This window comes from Salmo trutta, chromosome 38, assembly GCF_901001165.1.
Source record: "Salmo trutta chromosome 38, fSalTru1.1, whole genome shotgun sequence".
NCBI lineage: Eukaryota > Metazoa > Chordata > Actinopteri > Salmoniformes > Salmonidae > Salmo > Salmo trutta.
Window position 1 is genome coordinate 21,948,793 of NC_042994.1, and position 25,808 is coordinate 21,974,600.

Here is a 25,808-nt window from a genome sequence, read left to right on the forward strand (position 1 = left end):
TAAATTCTATTTAATTACCACAAATATTCCATGAAAAACGCTAGGCTATTTATTTGGTTTGTCATTCTATGTATAGCAGCCTAGAGGTAGGTAAATGGTGGTTCCTTCCCTGTCGTCTCTGATGGAGGTGAGAAGGATGAACAACTGTAAGCTACGTGTGTGTACTGCGGAGGCCCATCAGAACGTTCAGAATCAGCAGCAGTTTGTTCTCCTGAAGCTAGCCTGGCCTAGCGTCTCCTCTTCTCCTGAAGCTAGCCATGCCTGGCCTAGCGTCTCCTCTTGTCCTGAAGCTAGCCATGCCTGGCCTAGCGTCTCCTCTTGTCCAGAAGCTAGCCTGGCCTAGCGTCTCCTCTTGTCCAGAAGCTAGCCTGGCCTAGTGTCTCCTCTTGTCCTGAAGTTAGCCATGCCTGGCCTAGCGTCTCCTCTTGTCCTGAAGCTAGCCTGGCCTAACGTCTCCTCTTGTCCAGAAGCTAGCCTGGCCTAGCGTCTCCTCTTGTCCTAAAGCTAGCCATGCCTGGCCTAGCGTCTCCTCTTGTCCAGAAGCTAGCCTGGCCTAGCGTCTCCTCTTGTCCTAAAGCTAGCCATGCCTGGCCTAGCGTCTCCTCTTGTCCAGAAGCTATCCTGGCCTAGCGTCTCCTCTTGTCCTAAAGCTAGCCATGCCTGGCCTAGCGTCTCCTCTTGTCCAGAAGCTAGCCTGGCCTAGCGTCTCCTCTTGTCCTAAAGCTAGCCATGCCTTGCCTAGCGTCTCCTCTTGTCCAGAAGCTAGCCTGGCCTAGCGTCTCCTCTTGTCCAGAAGCTAGCCTGGCCTAGCGTCTCCTCTTCTCCTGAAGTTAGCCGTGCCTGGCCTAGCGTCTCCTCTTGTCCTGAAGCTAGCCATGCCTGGCCTAGCGTCTCCTCTTGTCCTGAAGCTAGCCATGCCTGGCCAAGTGTCTCCTCTTGTCCTGAAGTTAGCCATGCCTATCCTAGCATCCTGGGTTGTAGTGCTGTCAGAGTGCTGGAGAGCGGCACTCCCTCACTTTTTTTCAATTTGAGAATACACAGACCTCAAACTATTTCTGGAAAATTAATTCTGATATTCTAAATAAATTCTATTTAATTACCACAAATATTCCATGAAAAACGCTAGGCTATTTATTTGGTTTGTCATTCTATGTATAGCAGCCTGGAGGTAGGTAAATGGTGGTTCCTTCCCTGTCGTCTCTGATGGAGGTGAGAAGGATGAACAACTGTAAGCTACGTGTGTGTACTGCGGAGGCCCATCAGAACGTTCAGAATCAGCAGCAGTTTGTTCTCCTGAAGCTAGCCTGGCCTAGCGTCTCCTCTTGTCCTGAAGCTAGCCATGCCTGGCCTAGCGTCTCCTCTTGTCCAGAAGCTAGCCTGGCCTAGTGTCTCCTCTTGTCCTGAAGTTAGCCATGCCTGGCCTAGCGTCTCCTCTTGTCCTGAAGCTAGCCTGGCCTAACGTCTCCTCTTGTCCAGAAGCTAGCCTGGCCTAGCGTCTCCTCTTGTCCTAAAGCTAGCCATGCCTGGCCTAGCGTCTCCTCTTGTCCAGAAGCTAGCCTGGCCTAGCGTCTCCTCTTGTCCTAAAGCTAGCCATGCCTGGCCTAGCGTCTCCTCTTGTCCAGAAGCTATCCTGGCCTAGCGTCTCCTCTTGTCCTAAAGCTAGCCATGCCTGGCCTAGCGTCTCCTCTTGTCCAGAAGCTAGCCTGGCCTAGCGTCTCCTCTTGTCCTAAAGCTAGCCATGCCTTGCCTAGCGTCTCCTCTTGTCCAGAAGCTAGCCTGGCCTAGCGTCTCCTCTTGTCCAGAAGCTAGCCTGGCCTAGCGTCTCCTCTTCTCCTGAAGTTAGCCGTGCCTGGCCTAGCGTCTCCTCTTGTCCTGAAGCTAGCCATGCCTGGCCTAGCGTCTCCTCTTGTCCAGAAGCTAGCCTGGCCTAGCGTCTCCTCTTGTCCTGAAGCTAGCCTGGCCTAACGTCTCCTCTTGTCCAGAAGCTAGCCTGGCCTAACGTCTCCTCTTGTCCAGAAGCTAGCCTGGCCTAGCGTCTCCTCTTGTCCTAAAGCTAGCCTGGCCTAGCGTCTCCTCTTGTCCAGAAGCTAGCCTGGCCTAGCGTCTCCTCTTGTCCAGAAGCTAGCCTGGCCTAGCGTCTCCTCTTGTCCAGAAGCTAGCCTGGCCTAGCGTCTCCTCTTCTCCTGAAGCTAGCCTGGCCTAGCGTCTCCTCTTGTCCTGAAGCTGGCCATGCCTCTCCTCTCTGACCTAGTTCCAACAACATACTGTTGTTACTACGCCTGTTTAGTCTGGCATGAAGTCTGTTGCCCTAGTAACACCCTACCTCTCTCTGCTACTTGAGGGGAGGATCTGGATCTCGTGTGTGTGTGCGCGCGCACTTGCGTGTGTTTCCGCATGTTTGTACATGCTCATTCATGTGTGTGTGTTTAACTTGAAACAACTTAGCACCCACATCTAAGTTATGGCATTGTCTTCCTATCAGTATTAGAAGCTGTTGAGTCATGACTGTAACAGTGGAACGGTGTGTTGGTGATGTGACTCAGGACTAGCTGGAGGTCAGAGGTTAAATGCTAACTTGTTCTTTTTGGAAAAGGCCCCAGCTCTGCAGTTTTGACTTTCAGTGTCATTAGAGAAGATACTTACTATATTCTGACTGTCTTCTCTAGTCATCAGAGAAGATAGTCAGCGAACTCACTCACTTATTTGTTAGTTATTTAATGAATTAGTTATTTCGTTTGTTCATTCCTTCGGTCATTCGTGCGCTTTTGTTTTATTTGTTGGTTCAGTCATTCGTTCACTCATTGCACTGTGTCCTGACTGGAGAGGTTATTGAGTACCAGCCAGGTCCTGCAGCAACCAGCTATCTGTATCTGTACTCAGGGTGTGAATTATTATCTACTCACACCAGGGTGAGAGGGAGAGGGGGAGGGAGACTGTTATTTACAGTTAGCAAGAGGGAATGAAAAATAATGAAATAGAGAATGAGAGAGCGATGGACGGTGGGAGAGAGAAAGCGACAGAGCGAGAAAGAGAGATTGTTTGTGTTCCATAGTTGAAGGCCTCGGCGGCCTTTGAGCTCAAACAGTTCTGATAAGCCGGTGGGAGCGAGAGACGTGATTGGCCGGATGGAGGCCACACTTGGAGCAGAGCCCAGTCGATAAAAAGCCCTCTGAGAAGAGCAATACATTACACTGTCAGAGAGAGACATAAGGAAGGAGGGAGGGAGAGTGAGTTCAAAGGAAGTCTGAGAATTACCTACAAAAAACCTGTTCCCTGTACACACACGAGAATGTCAGTAATTGTGACATTCCGACTACTGCTACCACTATAACTGTCACAACCATATCTACAGCTATCTCCACTGACTCACAACTACTACATTATACTACTACATTATACTACTATCTCCACTGACTCACAACTACTACATTATACTACTATCTCCACTGACTCACAACTACTACATTATACTACTATCTCCACTGACTCACAACTACTACATTATACTACTATCTCCACTGACTCACAACTACTACATTATACTACTATCTCCACTGACTCACAACTACTACATTATACTACTATCTCCACTGACTCACAACTACTACATTATTCTACTATCTCCACTGACTCACAACTACTACATTATACTACTATCTCCACTGACTCACAACTACTACACTATACTACTATCTCCACTGACTCACAACTACTACATTATACTACTATCTCCACTGACTCACAACTACTACATTATACTACTATCTCCACTGACTCACAACTACTACATTATACTACTATCTCCACGGACTCACAACTACTACATTATACTACTATCTCCACTGACTCACAACTACTACATTATACTACTATCTCCACGGACTCACAACTACTACATTATACTACTATCTCCACTGACTCACAACTACTACATTATACTACTATCTCCACTGACTCACAACTACTACATTATACTACTATCTCCACTGACTCACAACTACTACATTATACTACTATCTCCACTGACTCACAACTACTACATTATACTACTATCTCCACTGACTCACAACTACTACACTATACTACTATCTCCACTGACTCACAACTACTACATTATACTACTATCTCCACTGACTCACAACTACTACACTATACTACTATCTCCACTGACTCACAACTACTACACTATACTACTATCTCCACTGACTCACAACTACTACATTATACTACTATCTCCACTGACTCACAACTACTACATTATACTACTATCTCCACTGACTCACAACTACTACATTATACTACTATCTCCACTGACTCACAACTACTACATTATACTACTATCTCCACTGACTCACAACTACTACATTATACTACTATCTCCACTGACTCACAACTACTACATTATACTACTATCTCCACTGACTCACAACTACTACATTATACTACTATCTCCACTGACTCACAACTACTACATTATACTACTATCTCCACTGACTCACAACTACTACATTATACTACTATCTCCACTGACTCACAACTACTACATTATACTACTATCTCCACTGACTCACAACTACTACATTATACTACATTATACTACTATCTCCACTGACTCACAACTACTACATTATACTACTATCTCCACTGACTCACAACTACTACATTATACTACTATCTCCACTGACTCACAACTACTACATTATACTACTATCTCCACTGACTCACAACTACTACCTCTATAGACAGTAACTATTACATTATACTACTATCTCTATAGACAGTAACTATTACATTATACTACTATCTCTATAGACAGTAACTATTACATTATACTACCATCTCTATAGACAGTAACTATTATATGAAACTACTATCTCTGTAGACAGTAACTACTATCTCTGTAGACAGTAACTACTACATGGTAAAACTATCTCTATAGACAGTAACTATAATAGACCTCAAGGACAGCTCCTCTGTGTGTGTGTGTGTGTGTGTGTGTGTGTGTGTGTGTGTGTGTGCACGGCGGTGTGTGTCTAGATTTATCTCTACCATAAGTCACAGTGACACGCCCGTTCCTGCCATCGTGTACCATCTCACAGATCGCCACAGTTACAACCAGGTCAGCTGAGCTATAAACACTCAGCGTGCGTCTGTCTGTCACGCTAGTGTCTGTCTGTCTGTCTGTCTGTCTGTCTGTCTGTCTGTCTGTCTGTCTGTCTGTCTGTCTGTCTGTCTGTCTGTCTGTCTGTCTGTCTGAGAGAGAGTTCCATAGTCACTAAAAAGTATACACACTGATGACTGACTGTGATAATGGTAATGATGATGAAGATACAGTATATTGATCGTATTTGTAATGATGATGATGATGATGAAATTGTGTGTGTGTGTGTGTGTGTGTGTGTGTGTGTGTGTGTAGGTCCACCTGCAGACCCAGCAGAAGGGGAAGATGGGGATGGTGAGCATGGCCATGCAGGTAGTGAAGAACGATGGAGCTCTGGCTCTGTACAACGGACTCAGCGCATCACTCTGCAGACAGGTAGGAGGATGGAGAGAAGGAGAGGGTGTGTGGTGGAGGGGGGGAGAAGGAGAGGGTGTGTGGGGGGGAGGGGGAGAAGGAGAGGGTGTGCGGTAGAGACAGAGAGAGTGGGTGGGGGAGAAGGAGAGGGTGTGTGGTAGAGAGAGAGAGAGAGAGTGGGTGGGGGAGAAGGAGAGGGTGTGTGGTAGAGAGAGAGTGTGGGTGGGGGAGAAGGAGAGGGTGTGTGGTAGAGAGAGAGAGAGTGGGGGGGAGAAGGAGAGGGTGTGTGGTAGAGACAGAGAGAGTGGGTGGGGAGGAAGAGAGGGTGTGTGGGAGAGACAGAGAGAGGGAGAGTGGGTGGGGGAGAAGGAGAGGGTGTGTGGGAGAGAGAGAGAGGGTGGGTGGGGGAGAAGGAGAGGATGTGTGGTAGAGACAGAGAGGGTGGGGGAGAAGGAGAGGGTGTGTGGTAGAGACAGAGAGGGTGGGTGGGGGAGAAGGAGAGGGTGTGTGGTAGAGACAAAGAGAGGGTGGGGGAGAAGGAGAGGGTGTGTGGTAGAGACAGAGAGGGTGGGTGGGGGAGAAGGAGAGGGTGTGTGGTAGAGAGAGAGAGTGGGTGGGGGAGAAGGAGAGGGTGTGTGGTAGAGAGAGAGAGAGTGGGTGGGGGAGAAGGAGAGGGTGTGTGGTAGAGAGAGAGAGAGTGGGTGGGGGAGAAGGAGAGGGTGTGTGGTAGAGACAGAGAGGGTGGGGGAGAAGGAGAGGGTGTGCGGTAGAGACAGAGAGAGTGGGTGGGGGAGAAGGAGAGGGTGTGTGGTAGAGACAAAGAGAGGGTGGGGGAGAAGGAGAGGGTGTGTGGTAGAGAGAGAGAGAGTGGGGGGGAGAAGGAGAGGGTGTGTGGGAGAGACAGAGAGAGAGAGAGTGGGTGGGGGAGAAGGAGAGGGTGTGTGGTAGAGACAAAGAGAGTGGGTGGGGGAGAAAGAGAGGGTGTGTGGTAGAGAGGGAGAGAGTGGGTGGGGGAGAAGGAGAGGGTGTGTGGTAGAGACAAAGAGAGTGGGTGGGGGAGAAGGAGAGGGTGTGTGGTAGAGAGGGAGAGTGGGTGGGGGAGAAGGAGAGGGTGTGTGGTAGAGAGGGAGAGTGGGTGGGGGAGAAGGAGAGGGTGTGTGGTAGAGAGGGAGAGAGTGGGTGGGGGAGAAGGAGAGGGTGTGTGGTAGAGACAGAGAGGGTGGGTGGGGGAGAAGGAGAGGATGTGTGGTAGAGAGAGAGAGAGTGGGTGGGGGAGAAGGAGAGGGTGTGTGGTAGAGAGAGAGAGAGTGGGTGGGGGAGAAGGAGAGGATGTGTGGTAGAGAGAGAGAGAGTGGGTGGGGGAGAAGGAGAGAGAGTGTAATCCTGTAATGATAGTTCCATTAGTGCTGTATGGACTCTGTTCCACAGATGGGTAGAAGGAACCTGAGTGTTCCAGGCAGAAGGATCAGTATTCTATTCCAGAGATAGGTATATAGAACCTGAGTGTTCCAGGCAGAAGGATCAGTATTCTATTCCAGAGATAGGTATATAGAACCTGAGTGTTCCAGGCAGAAGGATCAGTATTCTATTCCAGAGATAGGTATATAGAACCTGAGTGTTCCAGGCAGAAGGATCAGTATTCTATTCCAGAGATAGGTATATAGAACCTGAGTGTTCCAGGCAGAAGGATCAGTATTCTATTCCAGAGATAGGTATATAGAACCTGAGTGTTCCAGGCAGAAGGATCAGTATTATATTCCAGAGATGGGTATATAGAACCTGAGTGTTCCAGGCAGAAGGATCAGTATTCTATTCCAGAGATAGGTATATAGAACCTGAGTGTTCCAGGCAGAAGGATCAGTATTCTATTCCAGAGATAGGTATATAGAACCTGAGTGTTCCAGGCAGAAGGATCAGTATTATATTCCAGAGATGGGTATATAGAACCTGAGTGTTCCAGGCAGAAGGATCAGTATTATATTCCAGAGATAGGTATATAGAACCTGAGTGTTCCAGGCAGAAGGATCAGTATTCTATTCCAGAGATAGGTATATAGAACCTGAGTGTTCCAGGCAGAAGGATCAGTATTCTATTCCAGAGATAGGTATATAGAACCTGAGTGTTCCAGGCAGAAGGATCAGTATTATATTCCAGAGATAGGTATATAGAACCTGAGTGTTCCAGGCAGAAGGATCAGTATTCTATTCCAGAGATAGGTATATAGAACCTGAGTGTTCCAGGCAGAAGGATCAGTATTCTATTCCAGAGATAGGTATATAGAACCTGAGTGTTCCAGGCATAAGGATCAGTATTCTATTCCAGAGATAGGTATATAGAACCTGAGTGTTCCAGACAGAAGGATCAGTATTCTATTCCAGAGATAGGTATATAGAACCTGAGTGTTCCAGGCAGAAGGATCAGTATTCTATTCCAGAGATAGGTATATAGAACCTGAGTGTTCCAGGCAGAAGGATCAGTATTCTATTCCAGAGATAGGTATATAGAACCTGAGTGTTCCAGGCAGAAGGATCAGTATTCTATTCCAGAGATAGGTATATAGAACCTGAGTGTTCCAGGCAGAAGGATCAGTATTCTATTCCAGAGATAGGTATATAGAACCTGAGTGTTCCAGGCAGAAGGATCAGTATTCTATTCCAGAGATAGGTATATAGAACCTGAGTGTTCCAGGCAGAAGGATCAGTATTCTATTCCAGAGATAGGTATATAGAACCTGAGTGTTCCAGGCAGAAGGATCAGTATTCTATTCCAGAGATAGGTATATAGAACCTGAGTGTTCCAGGCAGAAGGATCAGTATTCTATTCCAGTAGGCTTTTCTCTCCATCAGCAATTGAAAATGCTAGACTCTGGCTTTTGTCCTATCAAGTATTAGCAGAAATACACGTTTTATCAACACATTAAGAGTATTAGCAGAAATACACGTTTTATCAACACATTAAGAGTATTAGCAGAAATACATGTTTTATCCATTCACAGTAAGAGTATTAGCAGAAATACATGTTTTATCCATTCACATTAAGAGTATTAGCAGAAATACACGTTTTATCAACACATTAAGAGTATTAGCAGAAATACACGTTTTATCAACACATTAAGAGTATTAGCAGAAATACACGTTTTATCAACACATTAAGAGTATTAGCAGAAATACACGTTTTATCCATTCACATTAAGAGTATTAGCAGAAATACACGTTTTATCAACACATTAAGAGTATTAGCAGAAATACATGTTTTATCCATTCACAGTAAGAGTATTAGCAGAAATACATGTTTTATCCATTCACATTAAGAGTATTAGCAGAAATACACGTTTTATCAACACATTAAGAGTATTAGCAGAAATACACGTTTTATCAACACATTAAGAGTATTAGCAGAAATACATGTTTTATCCACACATTAAGAGGATAATGTTTGTGTTGAAAATGGTCTGATAATCGGTGCTCTGGTTAAAAGCAGTGGCCTATATAGGGAGTAGGGTGCCATTTTGGATGCACACAATGCCTCACCTGGATCCAGTTTGTTTCATTGGTGTAAGTTAGTAACCCCTCTGGCAGTATTGCATCAGAGGAAATTCTCTATATGAAGATAGACCAGAATTAAGAATGTCAGTTGGTTACCATGGTAACACACCGTGAGGAAGCTGGTGTAGGGTGAAGTTGGCCATAGACACTGATCTTTGGTCTGTTTAGCATTTTCCACACTAATGGTTAAGGTTGGAATTGAGGGAGGGGAAGCTGATCCTAGATCTGTACCTAGGGCAACCTGGTTGGGGTGTTGAAACGTCCTGTTAACGCCTCTATTGACATCTCACTCGGGAGAGGAGCTGTTTCCTGTTTGTGACAGATGGGTTTCGGCTAGTGGTGGGTTGAAGCTATGACACAACTAGAATGTCAGCTCTTTTTTCAATTTGTTGTACTTTTTCTCTCTCTTCTGCCCTCTACTATTCCCTCTCTCCCTCCCTCCCTCCCTCCCTCCCTCCCTCCCTCCCTCCCTCCCTCCCTCCCTCCCTCCCTCCCTCCCTCCCTCCCTCCCTCCTCTCTCTAGATGTCCTATTCTCTAACTAGGTTTGCTATCTATGAGACAGTCAGAGACATGTTAAGCAGCAGTAACCAGGGGCCCATGCCTTTCTACCAGAAGGTGCTGCTGGGGGCCTTCGGAGGTAGGGACACACACAGACACACAGACACAGGCTTGCTCAAACACGCATGTATGCTGAACACACACACACACACACGCTGTCACAGTCTAAGGGTAATGTTCACACACACGGTCTTGTACAGCCAACCTTGTGGGGACAGACAATTCAGTCCCATTCAAAATCCTATTTTCCTTAGGCTTACCCCTAACACGGAACCCAAACCGGCTGCGCGCGGGCGCCATCGTGCATACATTTATTTTGTCCCCCCACACCAAACGCGATCACAACACGCATGTTAAAATATCAAAACAAACTCTGAACCAATTACATTAATTTGGGGACAGGTCGAAAAGCATTAAACATTTATGGCAATTTAGCTAGCTAGCTTGCACGTGCTAGCTAATTTGTCCTGGGATATAATGATAGAGTTGTTATTTTACCTGAAATGCACAAGGTCCTCTACTCCACCAATTAATCCACACATAAACCGGTCAACCGAATTGTTTCTAGTCATCTCTCCTCCTTCCTGGCTTTTTCTTCTCTTGACTTTATATTGCGATTGGCAACTTTCATAAATTAGGTGCATTACCTCCACTGACCTCGTTCGTCTTTCAGTCACCCATGTGGGTATAAACCAATGAGGAGATGGCACGTGGGTACCTGCTTCTATAAACCAATGAGGAGATGGGAGAGGCAGGACTTGCAGCATGATCTGCATCACCAATAGAACTGACTTGTATTTTATCGCTTGGCGACGCAGAGCTCGTTGGTGCGCGCGAGCAGTATGGGTGCAATAATTGAATAATATACATTTACATTTTAGTCATTTAGCAGACGCTCTTATCCAGAGCGACTTACAGTAGTGAATGCATACATTTCATACAATTTCATACATTTTTTTTCTGTGCTGGCCCCCCGTGGGAATCGAACCCACAACCCTGGCGTTGCAAACACCACGCTCTACCAACTGAGCTACAGGGAAGGCTAGATTTCTAAATTTATTTTGCAACGCTCACGCACACGACGCGAGCGGAGTAGTCAGCCTGTAACTTTAACCCTAAAACTAACCCTCCTAACCCGAACTAACCCTAACTAACCCTAACTAACCCTAACTAACCCTAACTAACCCGAACTAACCCTCCTAACCCGAACTTAATTCTAACACTAATTCTAACCTTCGACCCCAAACTCCTAGAAATGGCATTTGACCTTGTGGGGACTAACAAAATGTCCCCAGTTGGTCAAATATTTGTTATTTTATTATTCTCATTTGGACTTCTGGTTAAACACTTCCACACACACACACACACACACACACACACACACACACACAGACACACACACACACACACACACACACACACACACACACACACACAGACACAGACACACACACACACTAATCTCTGTCATGCTTCTAGGTTTTACTGGCGGGTTCATTGGCACTCCTGCAGACATGGTGAACGTCAGGTGAGAGACACACCTTGTTAACACACACAACTCTCTTGCGTTTTATGATAGTTATTCAATAGTTATATTTTGGTTGTATGATGTATATTATTGTGATGTTTTAACTAATAGACTAGTTTAATGGTTAGGTTGTATGGTGTATATTATTGTGATGTTTTAACTAATAGACTAGTTTAATGGTTAGGTTGTATGGTGTATATTATTGTGATGTTTTAACTAATATACTAGTTTAATGGTTAGGTTGTATGGTGTATATTATTGTGATGTTTTAACTAATAGACTAGTTTAATGGTTAGGTTGTATGGTGTATATTATTGTGATGTTTTAACTAATAGACTAGTTTAATGGTTAGGTTGTATGGTGTATATTATTGTGATGTTTTAACTAATAGACTAGTTTAATGGTTAGGTTGTATGGTGTATATTATTGTGATGTTTTAACTAATAGACTAGTTTAATGGTTAGGTTGTATGGTGTATATTATTGTGATGTTTTAACTAATAGACTAGTTTTTCTCCTCAGGATGCAGAATGATGTTAAACTTCCTCCAGAACTGAGGAGAAAGTGAGTGTTTCTGACCATTCAGAATACATGATATGTTGTTGATCTGACAATGTCTAACTCTCTGTCTCTCTCTCTGTCTCTGTCTAACTCTCTGTCTCTGTGTCTCTCTCTGTCTAACTCTGTGTGTCTCTCTCTCTCTGTCTAACTCTGTGTGTCTCTCTCTCTCTCTCTGTCTAACTCTGTGTCTCTCTCTCTCTCTGTCTCTCTCTCTGTCTAACTCTGTGTCTCTCTCTCTCTCTGTCTCTCTCTCTGTCTAACTCTGTGTCTCTCTCTCTCTCTCTCTCTCTGTCTAACTCTGTGTCTCTCTCTCTCTCTGTCTCTCTCTCTGTCTAACTCTCTCTCTTTGTCTCTTTCTCTGTCTAACTCTCTGTCTCTCTCTCTCTCTCTCTGTCTAACTCGCTGTCTCTCTGTCTCTGTCTAACTCTCTGTGTCTCTCTCTAACTCTCTGTCTCTGTGTCTCTCTCTGTCTAACTCTCTGTCTCTGTGTCTCTCTCTGTCTAACTCTCTCTCTCTCTCTCTCTCTCTCTCTCTGTCTACCTCTCTGTCTAACTCTCTCTCTCTGTGTCTCTCTCTCTGTCTAACTCTGTGTCTCTCTCTCTCTCTCTCTGTCTCTCTCTCTGTCTAACTCTGTCTCTCTCTCTCTCAGCTACAAACATGCTGTGGACGGTCTGTTCAGGGTCTTCAGAGAAGGTAGGAATGTGTGATTTGTACTCAAAAAGATGAAATGACAAGAGACCAGTTATGAGTTTAGAGAGGAAGCCACACACTGTCACTCCAATGCAAAACATTTTATAAAACATAGAACGATAGAAAGCTTTTGTTAAAAAAAATTGCTACAGTTTGTATTCTGCTGTTCCCTGCTCATTACCCCCCCCCCCCCCTCTCTGTGTGACCCCTGACACCTCCCCTCTGACCTGTGTGTAGAGGGGGTGAGGAAGTTGTTCTCAGGAGCCACCATGGCCTCCAGCAGAGGAGCTCTGGTCACCGTGGGACAGGTACGACCGCACGGCACCCTGGGAAATGAAGTTTATTAGCGTTACGTATAGCAGTAGATTGTATAGATTAGGAGAGAGACACTAGTTGGTTGTCTTTAGGTCTTCTCTTTATCTATTGATGTGTAACCCTCCTCCCCCCTCTCCTCTCTCTCTCTCTCCATCTCTCCATCTCTCCCTCCTCTCCTCTCTCCTCTCCATCTCACCTCTCTCTCTCCTCTCTCTCTCTCTCCATCTCTCCTCTCTCTCTCCATCTCACCTCTCTCTCTCTCTCTCTCTCCTCTCTCTCTCTCCATCTCACCCATCTCTCCTCTCTCTCTCCATCTCACCCTCCTCTCTCTCTCTCCATCTCTCCTCTCTCTCTCTCCATCTCACCCTCCTCTCTCTCTCCATCTCTCCTCTCTCTCTCCATCTCTCCTCTCTCTCTCCATCTCTCCTCTCTCTCTCCATCTCACCCTCCTCTCTCTCTCTCTCCATCTCTCCTCTCTCTCTCCATCTCACCCTCCTCTCTCTCTCTCTCTCCATCTCTCCTCTCTCTCTCCATCTCACCCTCCTCTCTCTCTCTCTCTCCATCTCTCCTCTCTCTCTCTCCATCTCACCCTCCTCTCTCTCTCTCTCTCCATCTCTCCTCTCTCTCTCCATCTCTCCTCTCTCTCTCCATCTCACCTTCCTCTCCATCTCCATCTCACCCTCCCCTCTCTCCATCTCTCCTCTCTCTCTCCATCTCTCCTCTCTCTCTCCATCTCACCCTCCTCTCTCTCTCTCCATCTCTCCTCTCTCTCTCCATCTCACCTTCCTCTTTCCATCTCACCCTCCTCTTTCCATCTCACCCTCCTCTCTCCATCTCACCTTCCTCTTTCCATCTCACCCTCCTCTCTCCATCTCACCTTCCTCTCTCCATCTCACCTTCCTCTCTCCATCTCACCTTCCTCTCTCCATCTCACCCTCCTCTCTCCATCTCACCTTCCTCTCTCCATCTCACCTTCCTCTCTCATCTCACCTTCCTCTCTCTCCATCTCACCTTCCTCTCTCCATCTCACCTTCCTCTCTCATCTCACCTTCCTCTCTCTCCATCTCACCTTCCTCTCTCCATCTCACCTTCCTCTCTCTCCATCTCACCTTCCTCTCTCCATCTCACCTTCCTCTCTCCATCTCACCTTCCTCTCTCCATCTCACCTTCCTCTCTCCATCTCACCCTCCTCTCTCTCTCCATCTCACCTTCCTCTTTCCATCTCACCTTCCTCTCTCCATCTCACCTTCCTCTCTCCATCTCACCCTCCTCTCTCTCCATCTCACCTTCCTCTCTCCATCTCACCTTCCTCTTTCCATCTCACCTTCCTCTCTCCATCTCACCCTCCTCTCTCTCTCTCTCTCCATCTCACCCCCCTCTCTCTATCTCACCCCCCTCTCTCTCTCTATCTCACCCCCCTCTCTCTCTCTATCTCACCCTCCTCTCTCTCTCTATCTCACCCCCCTCTCTCTCTCTCCATTTCATCCTCCTCTCTCTCCTCTCTCTCTCCATCTCACCCTCCTCTCTCTCTCCATCTCACCCTCCTCTCTCTCTCCATCTCCCTGTCTATCTCTATCTTTCTCTCTCTCACTGTCCCCCCTCCTCTCTCTGTAGTTGGCATGTTATGACCAGGCTAAACAGCTGGTGCTGTCTTCAGGCTTCATGGGAGATAACATCCTCACACACTTTCTGTCCAGCTTCATCGCTGTGAGTAACCGGGCTTCTTATTGGTTAAAATAGTGCAGAGTGCTGGTTGGATAAGGAACCAGAAGAATGTGATATGATAACAATGACATTGTTCGTTGATAACTCAAAGAAAACAAATTCTGTCTGTCTGTCTGTCTGTCTGTCTGTCTGTCTGTCTGTCTGTCTGTCTGTCTGTCTGTCTGTCTGTCTGTCTGTCTGTCTGTCTGTCTGTCTGTCTGTCTGTCTGTAGGGAGGCTGTGCTACGTTCCTGTGTCAGCCTCTAGATGTGATGAAGACCAGGTTGATGAACTCTAAAGGAGAATACTCAGTAAGATACTCTATCCATCTCTCTCTCTTTCATCTCTCCATCTATCCCTCTCTCTTTCATCTCTCCATCTATCCCTCTCTCTTTCATCTCTCCATCCATCCCTCTCTCTTTCATCTCTCCATCCATCCCTCTCTTTCATCTCTCCATCTATCCCTCTCTCTTTCATCTCTCCATCTATCCCTCTTTCATCTCTCCATCCATCCCTCTCTCTTTCATCTCTCCATCTATCCCTCTTTCATCTCTCCATCCATCCCTCTCTCTTTCATCTCTCCATCCATCCCTCTCTCTTTCATCTCTCCATCTATCCCTCTCTTTTTCATCTCTCCATCCATCCCTCTCTCTTTCATCTCTCCATCCATCCCTCTCTTTCATCTCCATCCATCCCTCTCTCTTTCATCTCTCCATCTATCCCTCTCTTTTTCATCTCTCCATCCATCCCTCTCTCTTTCATCTCTCCATCCATCCCTCTCTCTTTCATCTCTCCATCCATCCCTCTCTCTTTCATCTCTCCATCCATCCCTCTCTTTCATCTCCATCCATCCCTCTCTCTTTCATCTCTCCATCTATCCCTCTCTTTTTCATCTCTCCATCCATCCCTCTCTCTTTCATCTCTCCATCCATCCATCCCTCTCTCTTTCATCTCTCCATCCATCCATCCCTCTCTCTTTCATCTCTCCATCTATCCCTCTCTTTCATCTCTCCATCTATCCCTCTTTCATCTCTCCATCCATCCCTCTCTCTTTCATCTCCATCCATCCCTCTCTCTTTCATCTCTCCATCTATCCCTCTCTCTTTCATCTCTCCATCTATCCCTCTCTCTTTCATCTCTCCATCCATCCCTCTCTCTTTCATCTCTCCATCCATCCCTCTCTCTTTCATCTCTCCATCCATCCCTCTCTCTTTCATCTCTCCATCTATCCCTCTCTCTTTCATCTCTCCATCTATCCCTCTCTAAACCCTCTTTTCTTCCCTTCATCCAACTCACTCACTCACTCACTCACTCACTCACTCACTCACTCTCACCATGTAACTGTGTGTGTTTCAGGGTGTGATACACTGTCTGAGAGTGACGGCTAAAGAGGGACCCATGGCCTTCTACAAGGTGAGACACACTGGCAGTCCCAGAAACCCACCTAGCAGGCCAGCCTAATAACCTTCACTCTGTGTGACTGTCTTTCTGACAGAGACAAGAGTTTCTATCTGATATTGCAATCCTGGGTCTTACCTTAACGTATATATATGAAGGCTGGGTCTTACCTTAACGTATATATATGAAGGCTGGGTCTTACCTTAACGTATATATATGAAGGCTGGGTCTTACCTTAACGTATATATATGAAGGCTGGGTCTTACCTTAACGTATATATGAAGGCTGGGTCTTACCTTAACGTATATTTATGAAGGCTGGGTCTTACCTTAACGTATATGTATGAAGGCTGGGTCTTACCTTAACGTATATATGAAGGCTGGGTCTTACCTTAACGTATATATATGAAGGCTGGGTCTTACCTTAACGTATATATATGAAGGCTGGGTCTTACCTTAACGTATATATATGAAGGCTGGGTCTTACCTTAACGTATATATGAAGGCTGGGTCTTACCTTAACGTATATATATGAAGGCTGGGTCTTACCTTAACGTATATTTATGAAGGCTGGGTCTTACCTTAACGTATATATATGAAGGCTGGGTCTTACCTTAACGTATATATATGAAGGCTGGGTCTTACCTTAACGTATATATGAAGGCTGGGTCTTACCTTAACGTATATGTATGAAGGCTGGGTCTTACCTTAACGTATATGTATGAAGGCTGGGTCTTACCTTAACGTATATATATGAAGGCTGGGTCTTACCTTAACGTATATATATGAAGGCTGGGTCTTACCTTAACGTATATATATGAAGGCTGGGTCTTACCTTAACGTATATATGAAGGCTGGGTCTTACCTTAACGTATATATATGAAGGCTGGGTCTTACCTTAACGTATATATGAAGGCTGGGTCTTACCTTAACGTATATATATGAAGGCTGAGTCTTACCTTAACGTATATATATGAAGGCTGGGTCTTACCTTAACGTATATATATGAAGGCTGGGTCTTACCTTAACGTATATATATGAAGGCTGGGCTTACCTTAACGTATATATATGAAGGCTGGGTCTTACCTTAACGTATATATATGAAGGCTGGGTCTTACCTTAACGTATATATGAAGGCTGGGTCTTACCTTAACGTATATTTATGAAGGCTGGGTCTTACCTTAACGTATATATATGAAGGCTGGGTCTTACCTTAACGTATATATGAAGGCTGGGTCTTACCTTAACGTATATATATGACGGCTGGGTCTTACATTAACGTATATATATGAAGGCTGGGTCTTACCTTAACGTATATTTATGAAGGCTGGGTCTTACCTTAACGTATATTTATGAAGGCTGGGTCTTACCTTAACGTATATATATGAAGGCTGGGTCTTACCTTAACGTATATATGAAGGCTGGGTCTTACCTTAACGTATATTTATGAAGGCTGGGTCTTACCTTAACGTATATATATGAAGTCTGGGTCTTACCTTAACGTATATATATGAAGGCTGGGTCTTACCTTAACGTATATATATGAAGGCTGGGTCTTACCTTAACGTATATATATGAAGGCTGGGTCTTACCTTAATGTATATATATGAAGGCTGGGTCTTACCTTAACGTATATATATGAAGGCTGGGTCTTACCTTAACGTATATATATTAAGGCTGGTTCTTACCTTAACGTATATATATGAAGGCTGGGTCTTACCTTAACGTATATATATGAAGGCTGGGTCTTACCTTAACGTATATATATGAAGGCTGGGTCTTACCTTAACGTATATATATGAAGGCTGGGTCTTACCTTAACGTATATACACTGCTCAAAAAAATAAAGGGAACACTAAAATAACACATCCTAGATCTGAATGAATGAAAATCTTATTAAATACTTTTTTCTTTACATAGTTGAATGTGCTGACAACAAAATCACACAAAAATAATCAAGGGAAATCCAATTTATCAACCCATGGAGGTCTGGATTTGGAGTCACACTCAAAATTAAAGTGGAAAACCACATTACAGGCTGATCCAACTTTGATGTGATGTCCTTAAAACAAGTCAAAATGAGGCTCAGTGGTGTGTGTGTGTGGCCTCCACGTGCCTGTATGACCTCCCTACAACACCTGGGCATGTTCCTGATGAGGTGGCGGATGGTCTCCTGAGGGATCTCCTCCCAGACCTGGACTAAAGCATCCGCCAACTCCTGGACAGTCTGTGGTGCAACGTGGCGTTGGTGGATGGAGCGAGACATGATGTCCCAGATGTGCTCAATTGGATTCAGGTCTGGGGAACGGGCGGGCCAGTCCATAGCATCAATGCCTTCCTCTTGCAGGAACTGCTGACACACTCCAGCCACATGAGGTCTAGCATTGTCTTGCATTAGGAGGAACCCAGGGCCAACCGCACCAGCATATGGTCTCATAAGGGGTCTGAGGATCTCATCTCGGTACCTAATGGCAGTCAGGCTACCTCTGGCGAGCACATGGAGGGCTGTGCGGCCCCCCAAAGAAATGCCACATTACATTTACATTTAAGTCATTTAGCAGACGCTCTTATCCAGAGCGACTTACAAATTGGTGCATTCACCTTATGATATCCAGTGGAACAACCACTTTACAATAGTGCATCTAAATATTTTATGGGGGGGGGGGTTAGAAGGATTACTTTATCCTATCCCAGGTATTCCTTAAAGAGGTGGGGTTTCAGGTGTCTCCGGAAGGTGGTGATTGACTCCGCTGTCCTGGCGTCGTGAGGGAGCTTGTTCCACCATTGGGGTGCCAGAGCAGCGAACAGTTTTGACTGGGCTGAGCGGGAACTGTGCTTCCTCAGAGGTAGGGAGGCGAGCAGGCCAGAGGTGGATGAACGCAGTGCCCTTGTTTGGGTGTAGGGCCTGATCAGAGCCTGAAGGTACGGAGGTGCCGTTCCCCTCACAGCTCCGTAGGCAAGCACCATGGACTTGTAGCGGATGTGAGCTTCAACTGGAAGCCAGTGGAGAGAGCGGAGGAGCGGGGTGACGTGAGAGAACTTGGGAAGGTTGAACACCAGACGGGCTGCGGCGTTCTGGATGAGTTGTAGGGGTTTAATGGCACAGGCAGGGAGCCCAGCCAACAGCGAGTTGCAGTAATCCAGACGGGAGATGACAAGTGCCTGGACTAGGACCTGCGCCGCTTCCTGTGTGAGGCAGGGTCGTACTCTGCGAATGTTGTAGAGCATGAACCTACAGGATCGGGTCACCGCCTTGATGTTAGTGGAGAACGACAGGGTGTTGTCCAGGGTCACGCCAAGGTTCTTAGCACTCTGGGAGGAGGACACAAGGGAGTTGTCAACCGTGATGGTGAGATCATGGAACGGGCAGTCCTTCCCCGGGAGGAAGAGCAGCTCCGTCTTGCCGAGGTTCAGCTTGAGGTGGTGAGCCGTCATCCACACTGATATGTCTGCCAGACATGCAGAGATGCGATTCGCCACCTGGTTATCAGAAGGGGGAAAGGAGAAGATTAATTGTGTGTCGTCTGCGTAGCAATGATAGGAGAGACCATGTGAGGATATGACCGAGCCAAGTGACTTGGTGTATAGTGAGAATAGGAGAGGGCCTAGAACAGAGCCCTGGGGGACACCAGTGGTGAGAGCACGTGGTGCGGAGACAGATTCTCGCCACGCCACCTGGTAGGAGCGACCTGTCAGGTAGGACGCAATCCAAGCGTGGGCCGCGCCGGAGATCCCCAGCTCGGAGAGGGTGGAGAGGAGGATCTGATGGTTCACAGTATCAAAGGCAGCAGATAGGTCTAGAAGGATGAGAGCAGAGGAGAGAGAGTTAGCTTTAGCAGTGCGGAGAGCCTCTGTGACACAGAGAAGAGCAGTCTCAGTTGAATGCCCAGTCTTGAAACCTGACTGATTAGGATCAAGAAGGTCATTCTGAGAGAGATAGCAGGAGAGCTGGCCAAGGACGGCACGTTCAAGAGTTTTGGAGAGAAAAGAAAGAAGGGATACTGGTCTGTAGTTGTTGATATCGGAGGGATCGAGTGTAGGTTTTTTCAGAAGGGGTGCAACTCTCGCTCTCTTGAAGACGGAAGGGACGTAGCCAGCGGTCAAGGATGAGTTGATGAGCGAGGTGAGGTAGGGGAGAAGGTCTCCGGAAATGGTCTGGAGAAGAGAGGAGGGGATAGGGTCAAGTGGGCAGGTTGTTGGGCGGCCGGCCGTCACGAGACGCGAGATTTCATCTGGAGAGAGAGGGGAGAAAGAGGTCAAAGCACAGGGTAGGGCAGTGTGAGCAGGACCAGCGGTGTCGTTTGGCTTAGCAAACGAGGATCGGATGTCATCAGCCTTCTTTTCAAAATGGTTGCCGAAGTCATCCGCAGAGAGAGAGGGGGGGGAGGAGGATTCAGGAGGGAGGAGAAGGTAGCAAAGAGCTTCCTAGGGTTAGAGGCAGATGCTTGGAATTTAGAGTGGTAGAAAGTGGCTTTAGCAGCAGAGACAGAAGAGGAAAATGTAGAGAGGAGGGCGTGAAAGGATGCCAGGTCCGCAGGGAGGCGAGTTTTCCTCCATTTCCGCTCGGCTGCCCGGAGCCCTGTTCTGTGAGCTCGCAGTGAGTCGTCGAGCCACGGCGCAGGAGTGGAGGACAGAGAGGATAGGGGACAGAGAAAATCGAAGGATGCAGAAAGGGAGGAGAGGAGGGTTGAGGAGGCAGAATCAGGAGATAGGTTGGAGAAGGTTTGAGCAGAGGGAAGAGATGATAGGATGGAAGAGGAGAGAGTAGCGGGAGAGAGAGAGCGAAGGTTGGGACGGCGCAATACCATCCGAGTCGGGGCAGAGTGAGAAGTGTTGGATGAGAGCGAGAGGGAAAAGGATACAAGGCCACCCCACACCATGACTGACCCACCGCCAAACCGGTCATGCTGGAGGATGTTGCAGGCAGCAGAACGTTCTCCATTGCATCTCCAGACTCTGTCACGTCTGTCACGTGCTCAGTGTGAACTTGCTTTCATCTGTGAAGAGCACAGGGTGCCAGTGGCGAATTTGCCAATCTTGGTGTTCTCTGGCAAATGCCAAACGTCCTCATACCACCCTCATGGAGTCTGTTTCTGACCGTTTGAGCAGACACATGCACATTTTGGCCTGCTGGAGGTCATTTTGCAGGGCTCTGGCAGTGCTCCTCCTGCTCCTCCTTGCACAAAGGCGGAGGTAGCGGTCCTGCTGCTGGGTTGTTGGCCTCCTCCACGTCTCCTGATGTACTGGCCTGTCTCCTGGTAGCGCCTCCATGCTCTGGACACTACGCTGACAGACACAGCAAACCTTCTTGCCACAGCTCGCATTGATGTGCCATCCTGGATGAGCTGCACTACCTGAGCCACTTGTGTGGGTTGTAGACTCCGTCTCATGCTACCACTAGAGTGAAAGCACCACCAGCATTCAAATGTGACCAAAACATCAGCCAGGAAGCATAGGAACTGAGAAGTGGTCTGTGGTCACCACCTGCAGAACCACTCCTTTATTGCGGGTGTCTTGCTAATTGCCTATAATTTCCACCTGTTGTCTATTCCATTTACACAACAGCATGTGAAATTTATTGTCAATCAGTGTTGCTTCCTAAGTGGACAGTTTGATTTCACAGAAGTGTGATTGACTTGGAGTTACATTGTGTTGTTTAAGTGTTCCCTTTATTTCTTTGAGCAGTGTATGAAGGCTGGGTCTTACCTTAACGTATATATGAAGGCTGGGTCTTACCTTAACGTATATATGAAGGCTGGGTCTTACCTTAACGTATATATGAAGGCTGGGTCTTACCTTAACGTATATATGAAGGCTGGGTCTTACCTTAACGTATATATGAAGGCTGAGTCTTACCTTAACGTATATATATGAAGGCTGGGTCTTACCTTAACGTATATATGAAGGCTAGGTCTTACCTTAACGTATATATATGAAGGCTGGGTCTTACCTTAACGTATATATATGAAGGCTGGGTCTTACCTTAACGTATATATATGACGGCTGGGTCTTACCTTAACGTATATATATATGAAGGCTGGGTCTTACCTTAACGTATATATATGAAGGCTGGGTCTTACCTTAACGTATATATGAAGGCTGGGTCTTACCTTAACGTATATATATTAAGGCTGGGTCTTACCTTAACGTATATATATTAAGGCTAAGGTGAAGCCTGGGTAAAGGTCTGTCATTACTGTATCCATGTCTAAGGAGAATCCTGGGTAAAGGTCTTCTCTGGCCATTTACACATTAGGGTCTTGAGTCATTTACCAAATCAGATGGAAGGGTATTGGCTGACTGTCCAATCCAGTGTCAGGGCCTAAACATATGGTCCAAGCCTGTCCAATGGGATTACAAGGTTGTAATCAACTGTCCATCCCTGTGTAAAGGTCTTGACTAATTGTCCAATGCAGTTGCAAGAAAGTTAATTAACTGCCCAATTGCATTGCAAGGTCTTAACCTACTGTCCAATCACGTCAGCATGTAGACCAACTGTCCAATCCCGTGTCAGGGTCTTGACGAAGTGCCCAATGTTCAATCACATGTAACAATGTTGACTAGGTCTTGACTGACTGTCCAATGACGTGTCACAATGCTAACTAACTGTCCAATGGCGTTGCAGGGTCTTGTTCCTGCAGGGATCCGTCTGATTCCTCACACGGTGCTCACCTTCATCTTCCTAGAGCAGCTCAAGAACAACTTCGGCATCGTCGTCATCTCCTGAGCACGCTCCGTGACCTACGACCTTTACCCTCTAACCCCCCCATCCCCTTTACCCTCTAACCAATCCCCTGTCACTGCCACGGTGCCACACCCCCCCCCATCGCCCTGCGCTGTCCAATCACACAGAGAGGTGGATGTAGGGATGGAATGTCTGCTATACTATCCTACCCGGCCCTCTTTCACCTGCTCTGGAAATCAACCAATCACCAGTGGAAAAGACTTTGAAGGAACTGCCTACACCTGCACCATCACAGCCTTGTCCACAGGAAGAGTTGTCATAGCAACGCCAGTCAAACCCTGCTGTGACATCATCTTCATGCGTCTGCCATCATCAATTGTGCCATTCTCAATGGGGGCTGCGCCTCAAATCACACGCTATTCCCTATGTAGCACATTACTTACTACCCTTAATCCGTAGTGCACTTAACATGAAGCTCTGGTCAGAAGTAGTGCACTATGTAGGGGACATAGTGTCACCTGAGTTCACTACCTAGACAGTGTTAATGTGTTTATACTGTAGCCTTCCACCATCATCATCATCATCATCATGTATGTATCACCCAAATCAGTTCCATTCCACACCACACCAGTCCTCATGTATTACTAGCAGTGTACTAGTTATAGTAGTGTGTATTACTAGCAGTGTACTAGTTATAGTAGTATGTATTACTAACAGTGTACTAGTTATAGTAGTGTGTATTACTAGCAGTGTACTAGTTATAGCAGTATGTATTACTAGCAGTGTACTAGTTATAGTAGTATGTATTACTAGCAGTGTACTAGTTATAGTAGTATGTATTACTAGCAGTGTACTAGTTATAGTAGTATGTATTACTAACAGTGTACTAGTTATAGTAGTGTGTATTACTAGCAGTGTACTAGTTGTAGTAGTATGTATTACTAGCAGTGTACTAGTTGTTGTAGTATGTATTACTAGCAGTGTACTAGTTGTAGTAGTATGTATTACTAGCAGTGTACTAGTTGTAGTAGTATGTATTACTAGCAGTGTACTAGTTGTAGTAGTATGTATTACTAGCAGTGTACTAGTTGTAGTAGTATGTATTACTAGCAGTGTACTAGTTGTAGTAGTATGTATTACTAGCAGTGTACTAGTTGTAGTAGTATGTATTACTAGCAGTGTACTAGTTATAGTAGTATGTATTACTAGCAGTGTACTAGTTGTAGTAGTATGTATTACTAGCAGTGTACTAGTTGTAGTAGTATGTATTACTAGCAGTGTACTAGTTGTAGTAGTATGTATTACTAGCAGTGTACTAGTTATAGTAGTATGTATTACTAGCAGTGTAGTAGTTGTAGTAGTATGTATTACTAGCAGTGTAGTAGTATGTATTACTAGCAGTGTACTAGTTGTAGTAGTATGTATTACTAGCAGTGTACTAGTTGTAGGAGTATGTATTACTAACAGTGTACTAGTTGTAGGAGTATGTATTACTAACAGTGTACTAGTTGTAGTAATGTATTACTGGTGTGACTGTGGATCACTACAACATTGTCGTTCTAACTGGAACTCCTCTACCATGTCAGACACTGTCACATCGGGGGGGGGGGGGGTAGCCTCGCGGTTAAGAGCGTTGGGCCAGTAACCCGAAAGGTTGGCGTGTCGAATCTCCGAGCTGACTAGGTAATACATCTGTTGTTGAGCCCTCGAGCGAGGAAGACACTTAACACTAATGGCTCTGGATAAGAGCATCACTAAATGACTAAAATGGTCATGTACTGAAACAGGTCAGTGCTATTCCTGTTCATAAGGGATGCTTATTACTGTAACAGGTCAGTGCTATTCCTGTTCACAAGCGATGCTTATTACTGTAACAGGTTAGTGTTATTACTGTTATTATTCCATCAACTCAGAGACATTTTGGGAGTGGCATTGGATGACGGTCCTATTCCTGCCTATAAGGGATGCTGCATAACAGGTTATAATGCCAGAAAACCATGGCTATAAAGCCATCACATGCTTACAGACAGAGGTACTAAACAGAAGTTGGCCCTAGGCACTGATTCTGGGTCAGACGTTAGTTGAATCCCCCTGCCAGTTAAAGTTATTATTGGTGCTGGGTCATCTGATCCTAGATCTGTGGTTAGGGACAACAGTAGAAATTCCCTCTAAGGGCAACGTGACCACGAGATATAACTGGACAGAGATAAGAGACGTATAGTGAACAGGTTATACACTACCTTTGACCAGGCCCCATAGGGCCCTATAGGAGATCATTTAGAGATACTGTGAGTTAGAGAGAGATACTGTTTACTGGGACCTGGATGAAACTGCTGGCTTTAAGACACTTTATTAAACACACACACACACACAAACAGACGAACCCTACAGGTAACTTTAGGCAGTTGTCTGTATGTAATAGGGTTAGGGTTAGGGTTGGGGGGGACGACACCCACAGTGCGTTCCAGTGAGTCAGGATGCCTTTTCCCCTGTAGCCTCCAGGGGGCAGCATGGTACTGTGTGTGTTTGGGAGACTGGTCATTATGAATGAGTGACTGGTTATTAACAGACACATCTCTGTGTGAATGAGAGAGGATTCATTCATACATGCTACTTGTGAGATTGTGTGAGTGTGTGTTTCAGTTAATTGTTTGACTATTTGATGGGCCACTATTAAAGAGTGGTATTGGGAACCACCCCTTGTACACACACACACACACACAACCTCTAGGAATGGAAATGAGATTGTAGAACCCAGCTCTGTGCGGCTGTACATGTATGGGTCTGTATTGTGTAGATTGTTTTTTGAATTAAAATACTAATAAATAGTAACTGTCACTCTCTGTGAGTGTGGAGTGTGTGTGGGCTTGGGGGTGAACGTAATGGATCTCCTTGCTGACTTGTTGTCCAAGGTCTGTCTGATTATTGATACTCTGTCTCCCCCTATTGGTCGTGGTGAGCAGCGCTCTTCAGATCTGAAGCTCAGTCTTCACTCATCGCCTGGTGAGGAGCTATGAAATGTGGTTCTCTTCAAGATATCAGAAAGACGTTGAACCAGAAACACACAAGAGAAACTGACGGCCGAGGTAGGCTACTTAGCAACTCTGACTAAAATGTCGGCCGTCCTCGCTTTCACAACCGAAGATGTGTGTTTGACGTCGGCAGTTTGCTTTTTTGTGACGACAGGACCCAACTAAACTTTCAAGATCTGTTTCGCTGGCTTTTAGCTCATTAAACACATTTTAAAACTGTTAGTATCATTCAGAAAATATGAATATTTAAATGTTTAGCTTTTTTCACCACATAAACAA

At 45.9% G+C, this 25,808-nt stretch overlaps 1 protein-coding gene across 1 annotated transcript in view; it reads left to right on the forward strand.

Annotated features, from left to right (window-relative positions):
- The window catches only part of LOC115178770 (mitochondrial dicarboxylate carrier-like), a 29,668-nt gene extending 4,333 nt beyond the window's left edge, over positions 1 to 25,335 (forward strand). The window contains exons 2-11 of the mRNA XM_029740074.1: positions 5,417 to 5,536; positions 9,584 to 9,698; positions 11,099 to 11,147; positions 11,669 to 11,710; positions 12,357 to 12,400; positions 12,635 to 12,705; positions 14,327 to 14,419; positions 14,649 to 14,726; positions 15,772 to 15,828; positions 22,438 to 25,335. Coding sequence (XP_029595934.1) covers positions 5,417 to 5,536; positions 9,584 to 9,698; positions 11,099 to 11,147; positions 11,669 to 11,710; positions 12,357 to 12,400; positions 12,635 to 12,705; positions 14,327 to 14,419; positions 14,649 to 14,726; positions 15,772 to 15,828; positions 22,438 to 22,539 — 771 coding nt within the window. The 3' untranslated portion in view covers positions 22,540 to 25,335. The remainder of the gene's footprint in view (positions 1 to 5,416; positions 5,537 to 9,583; positions 9,699 to 11,098; positions 11,148 to 11,668; positions 11,711 to 12,356; positions 12,401 to 12,634; positions 12,706 to 14,326; positions 14,420 to 14,648; positions 14,727 to 15,771; positions 15,829 to 22,437) is intronic.
- The last annotated feature ends 473 nt before the right edge of the window (positions 25,336 to 25,808 follow it).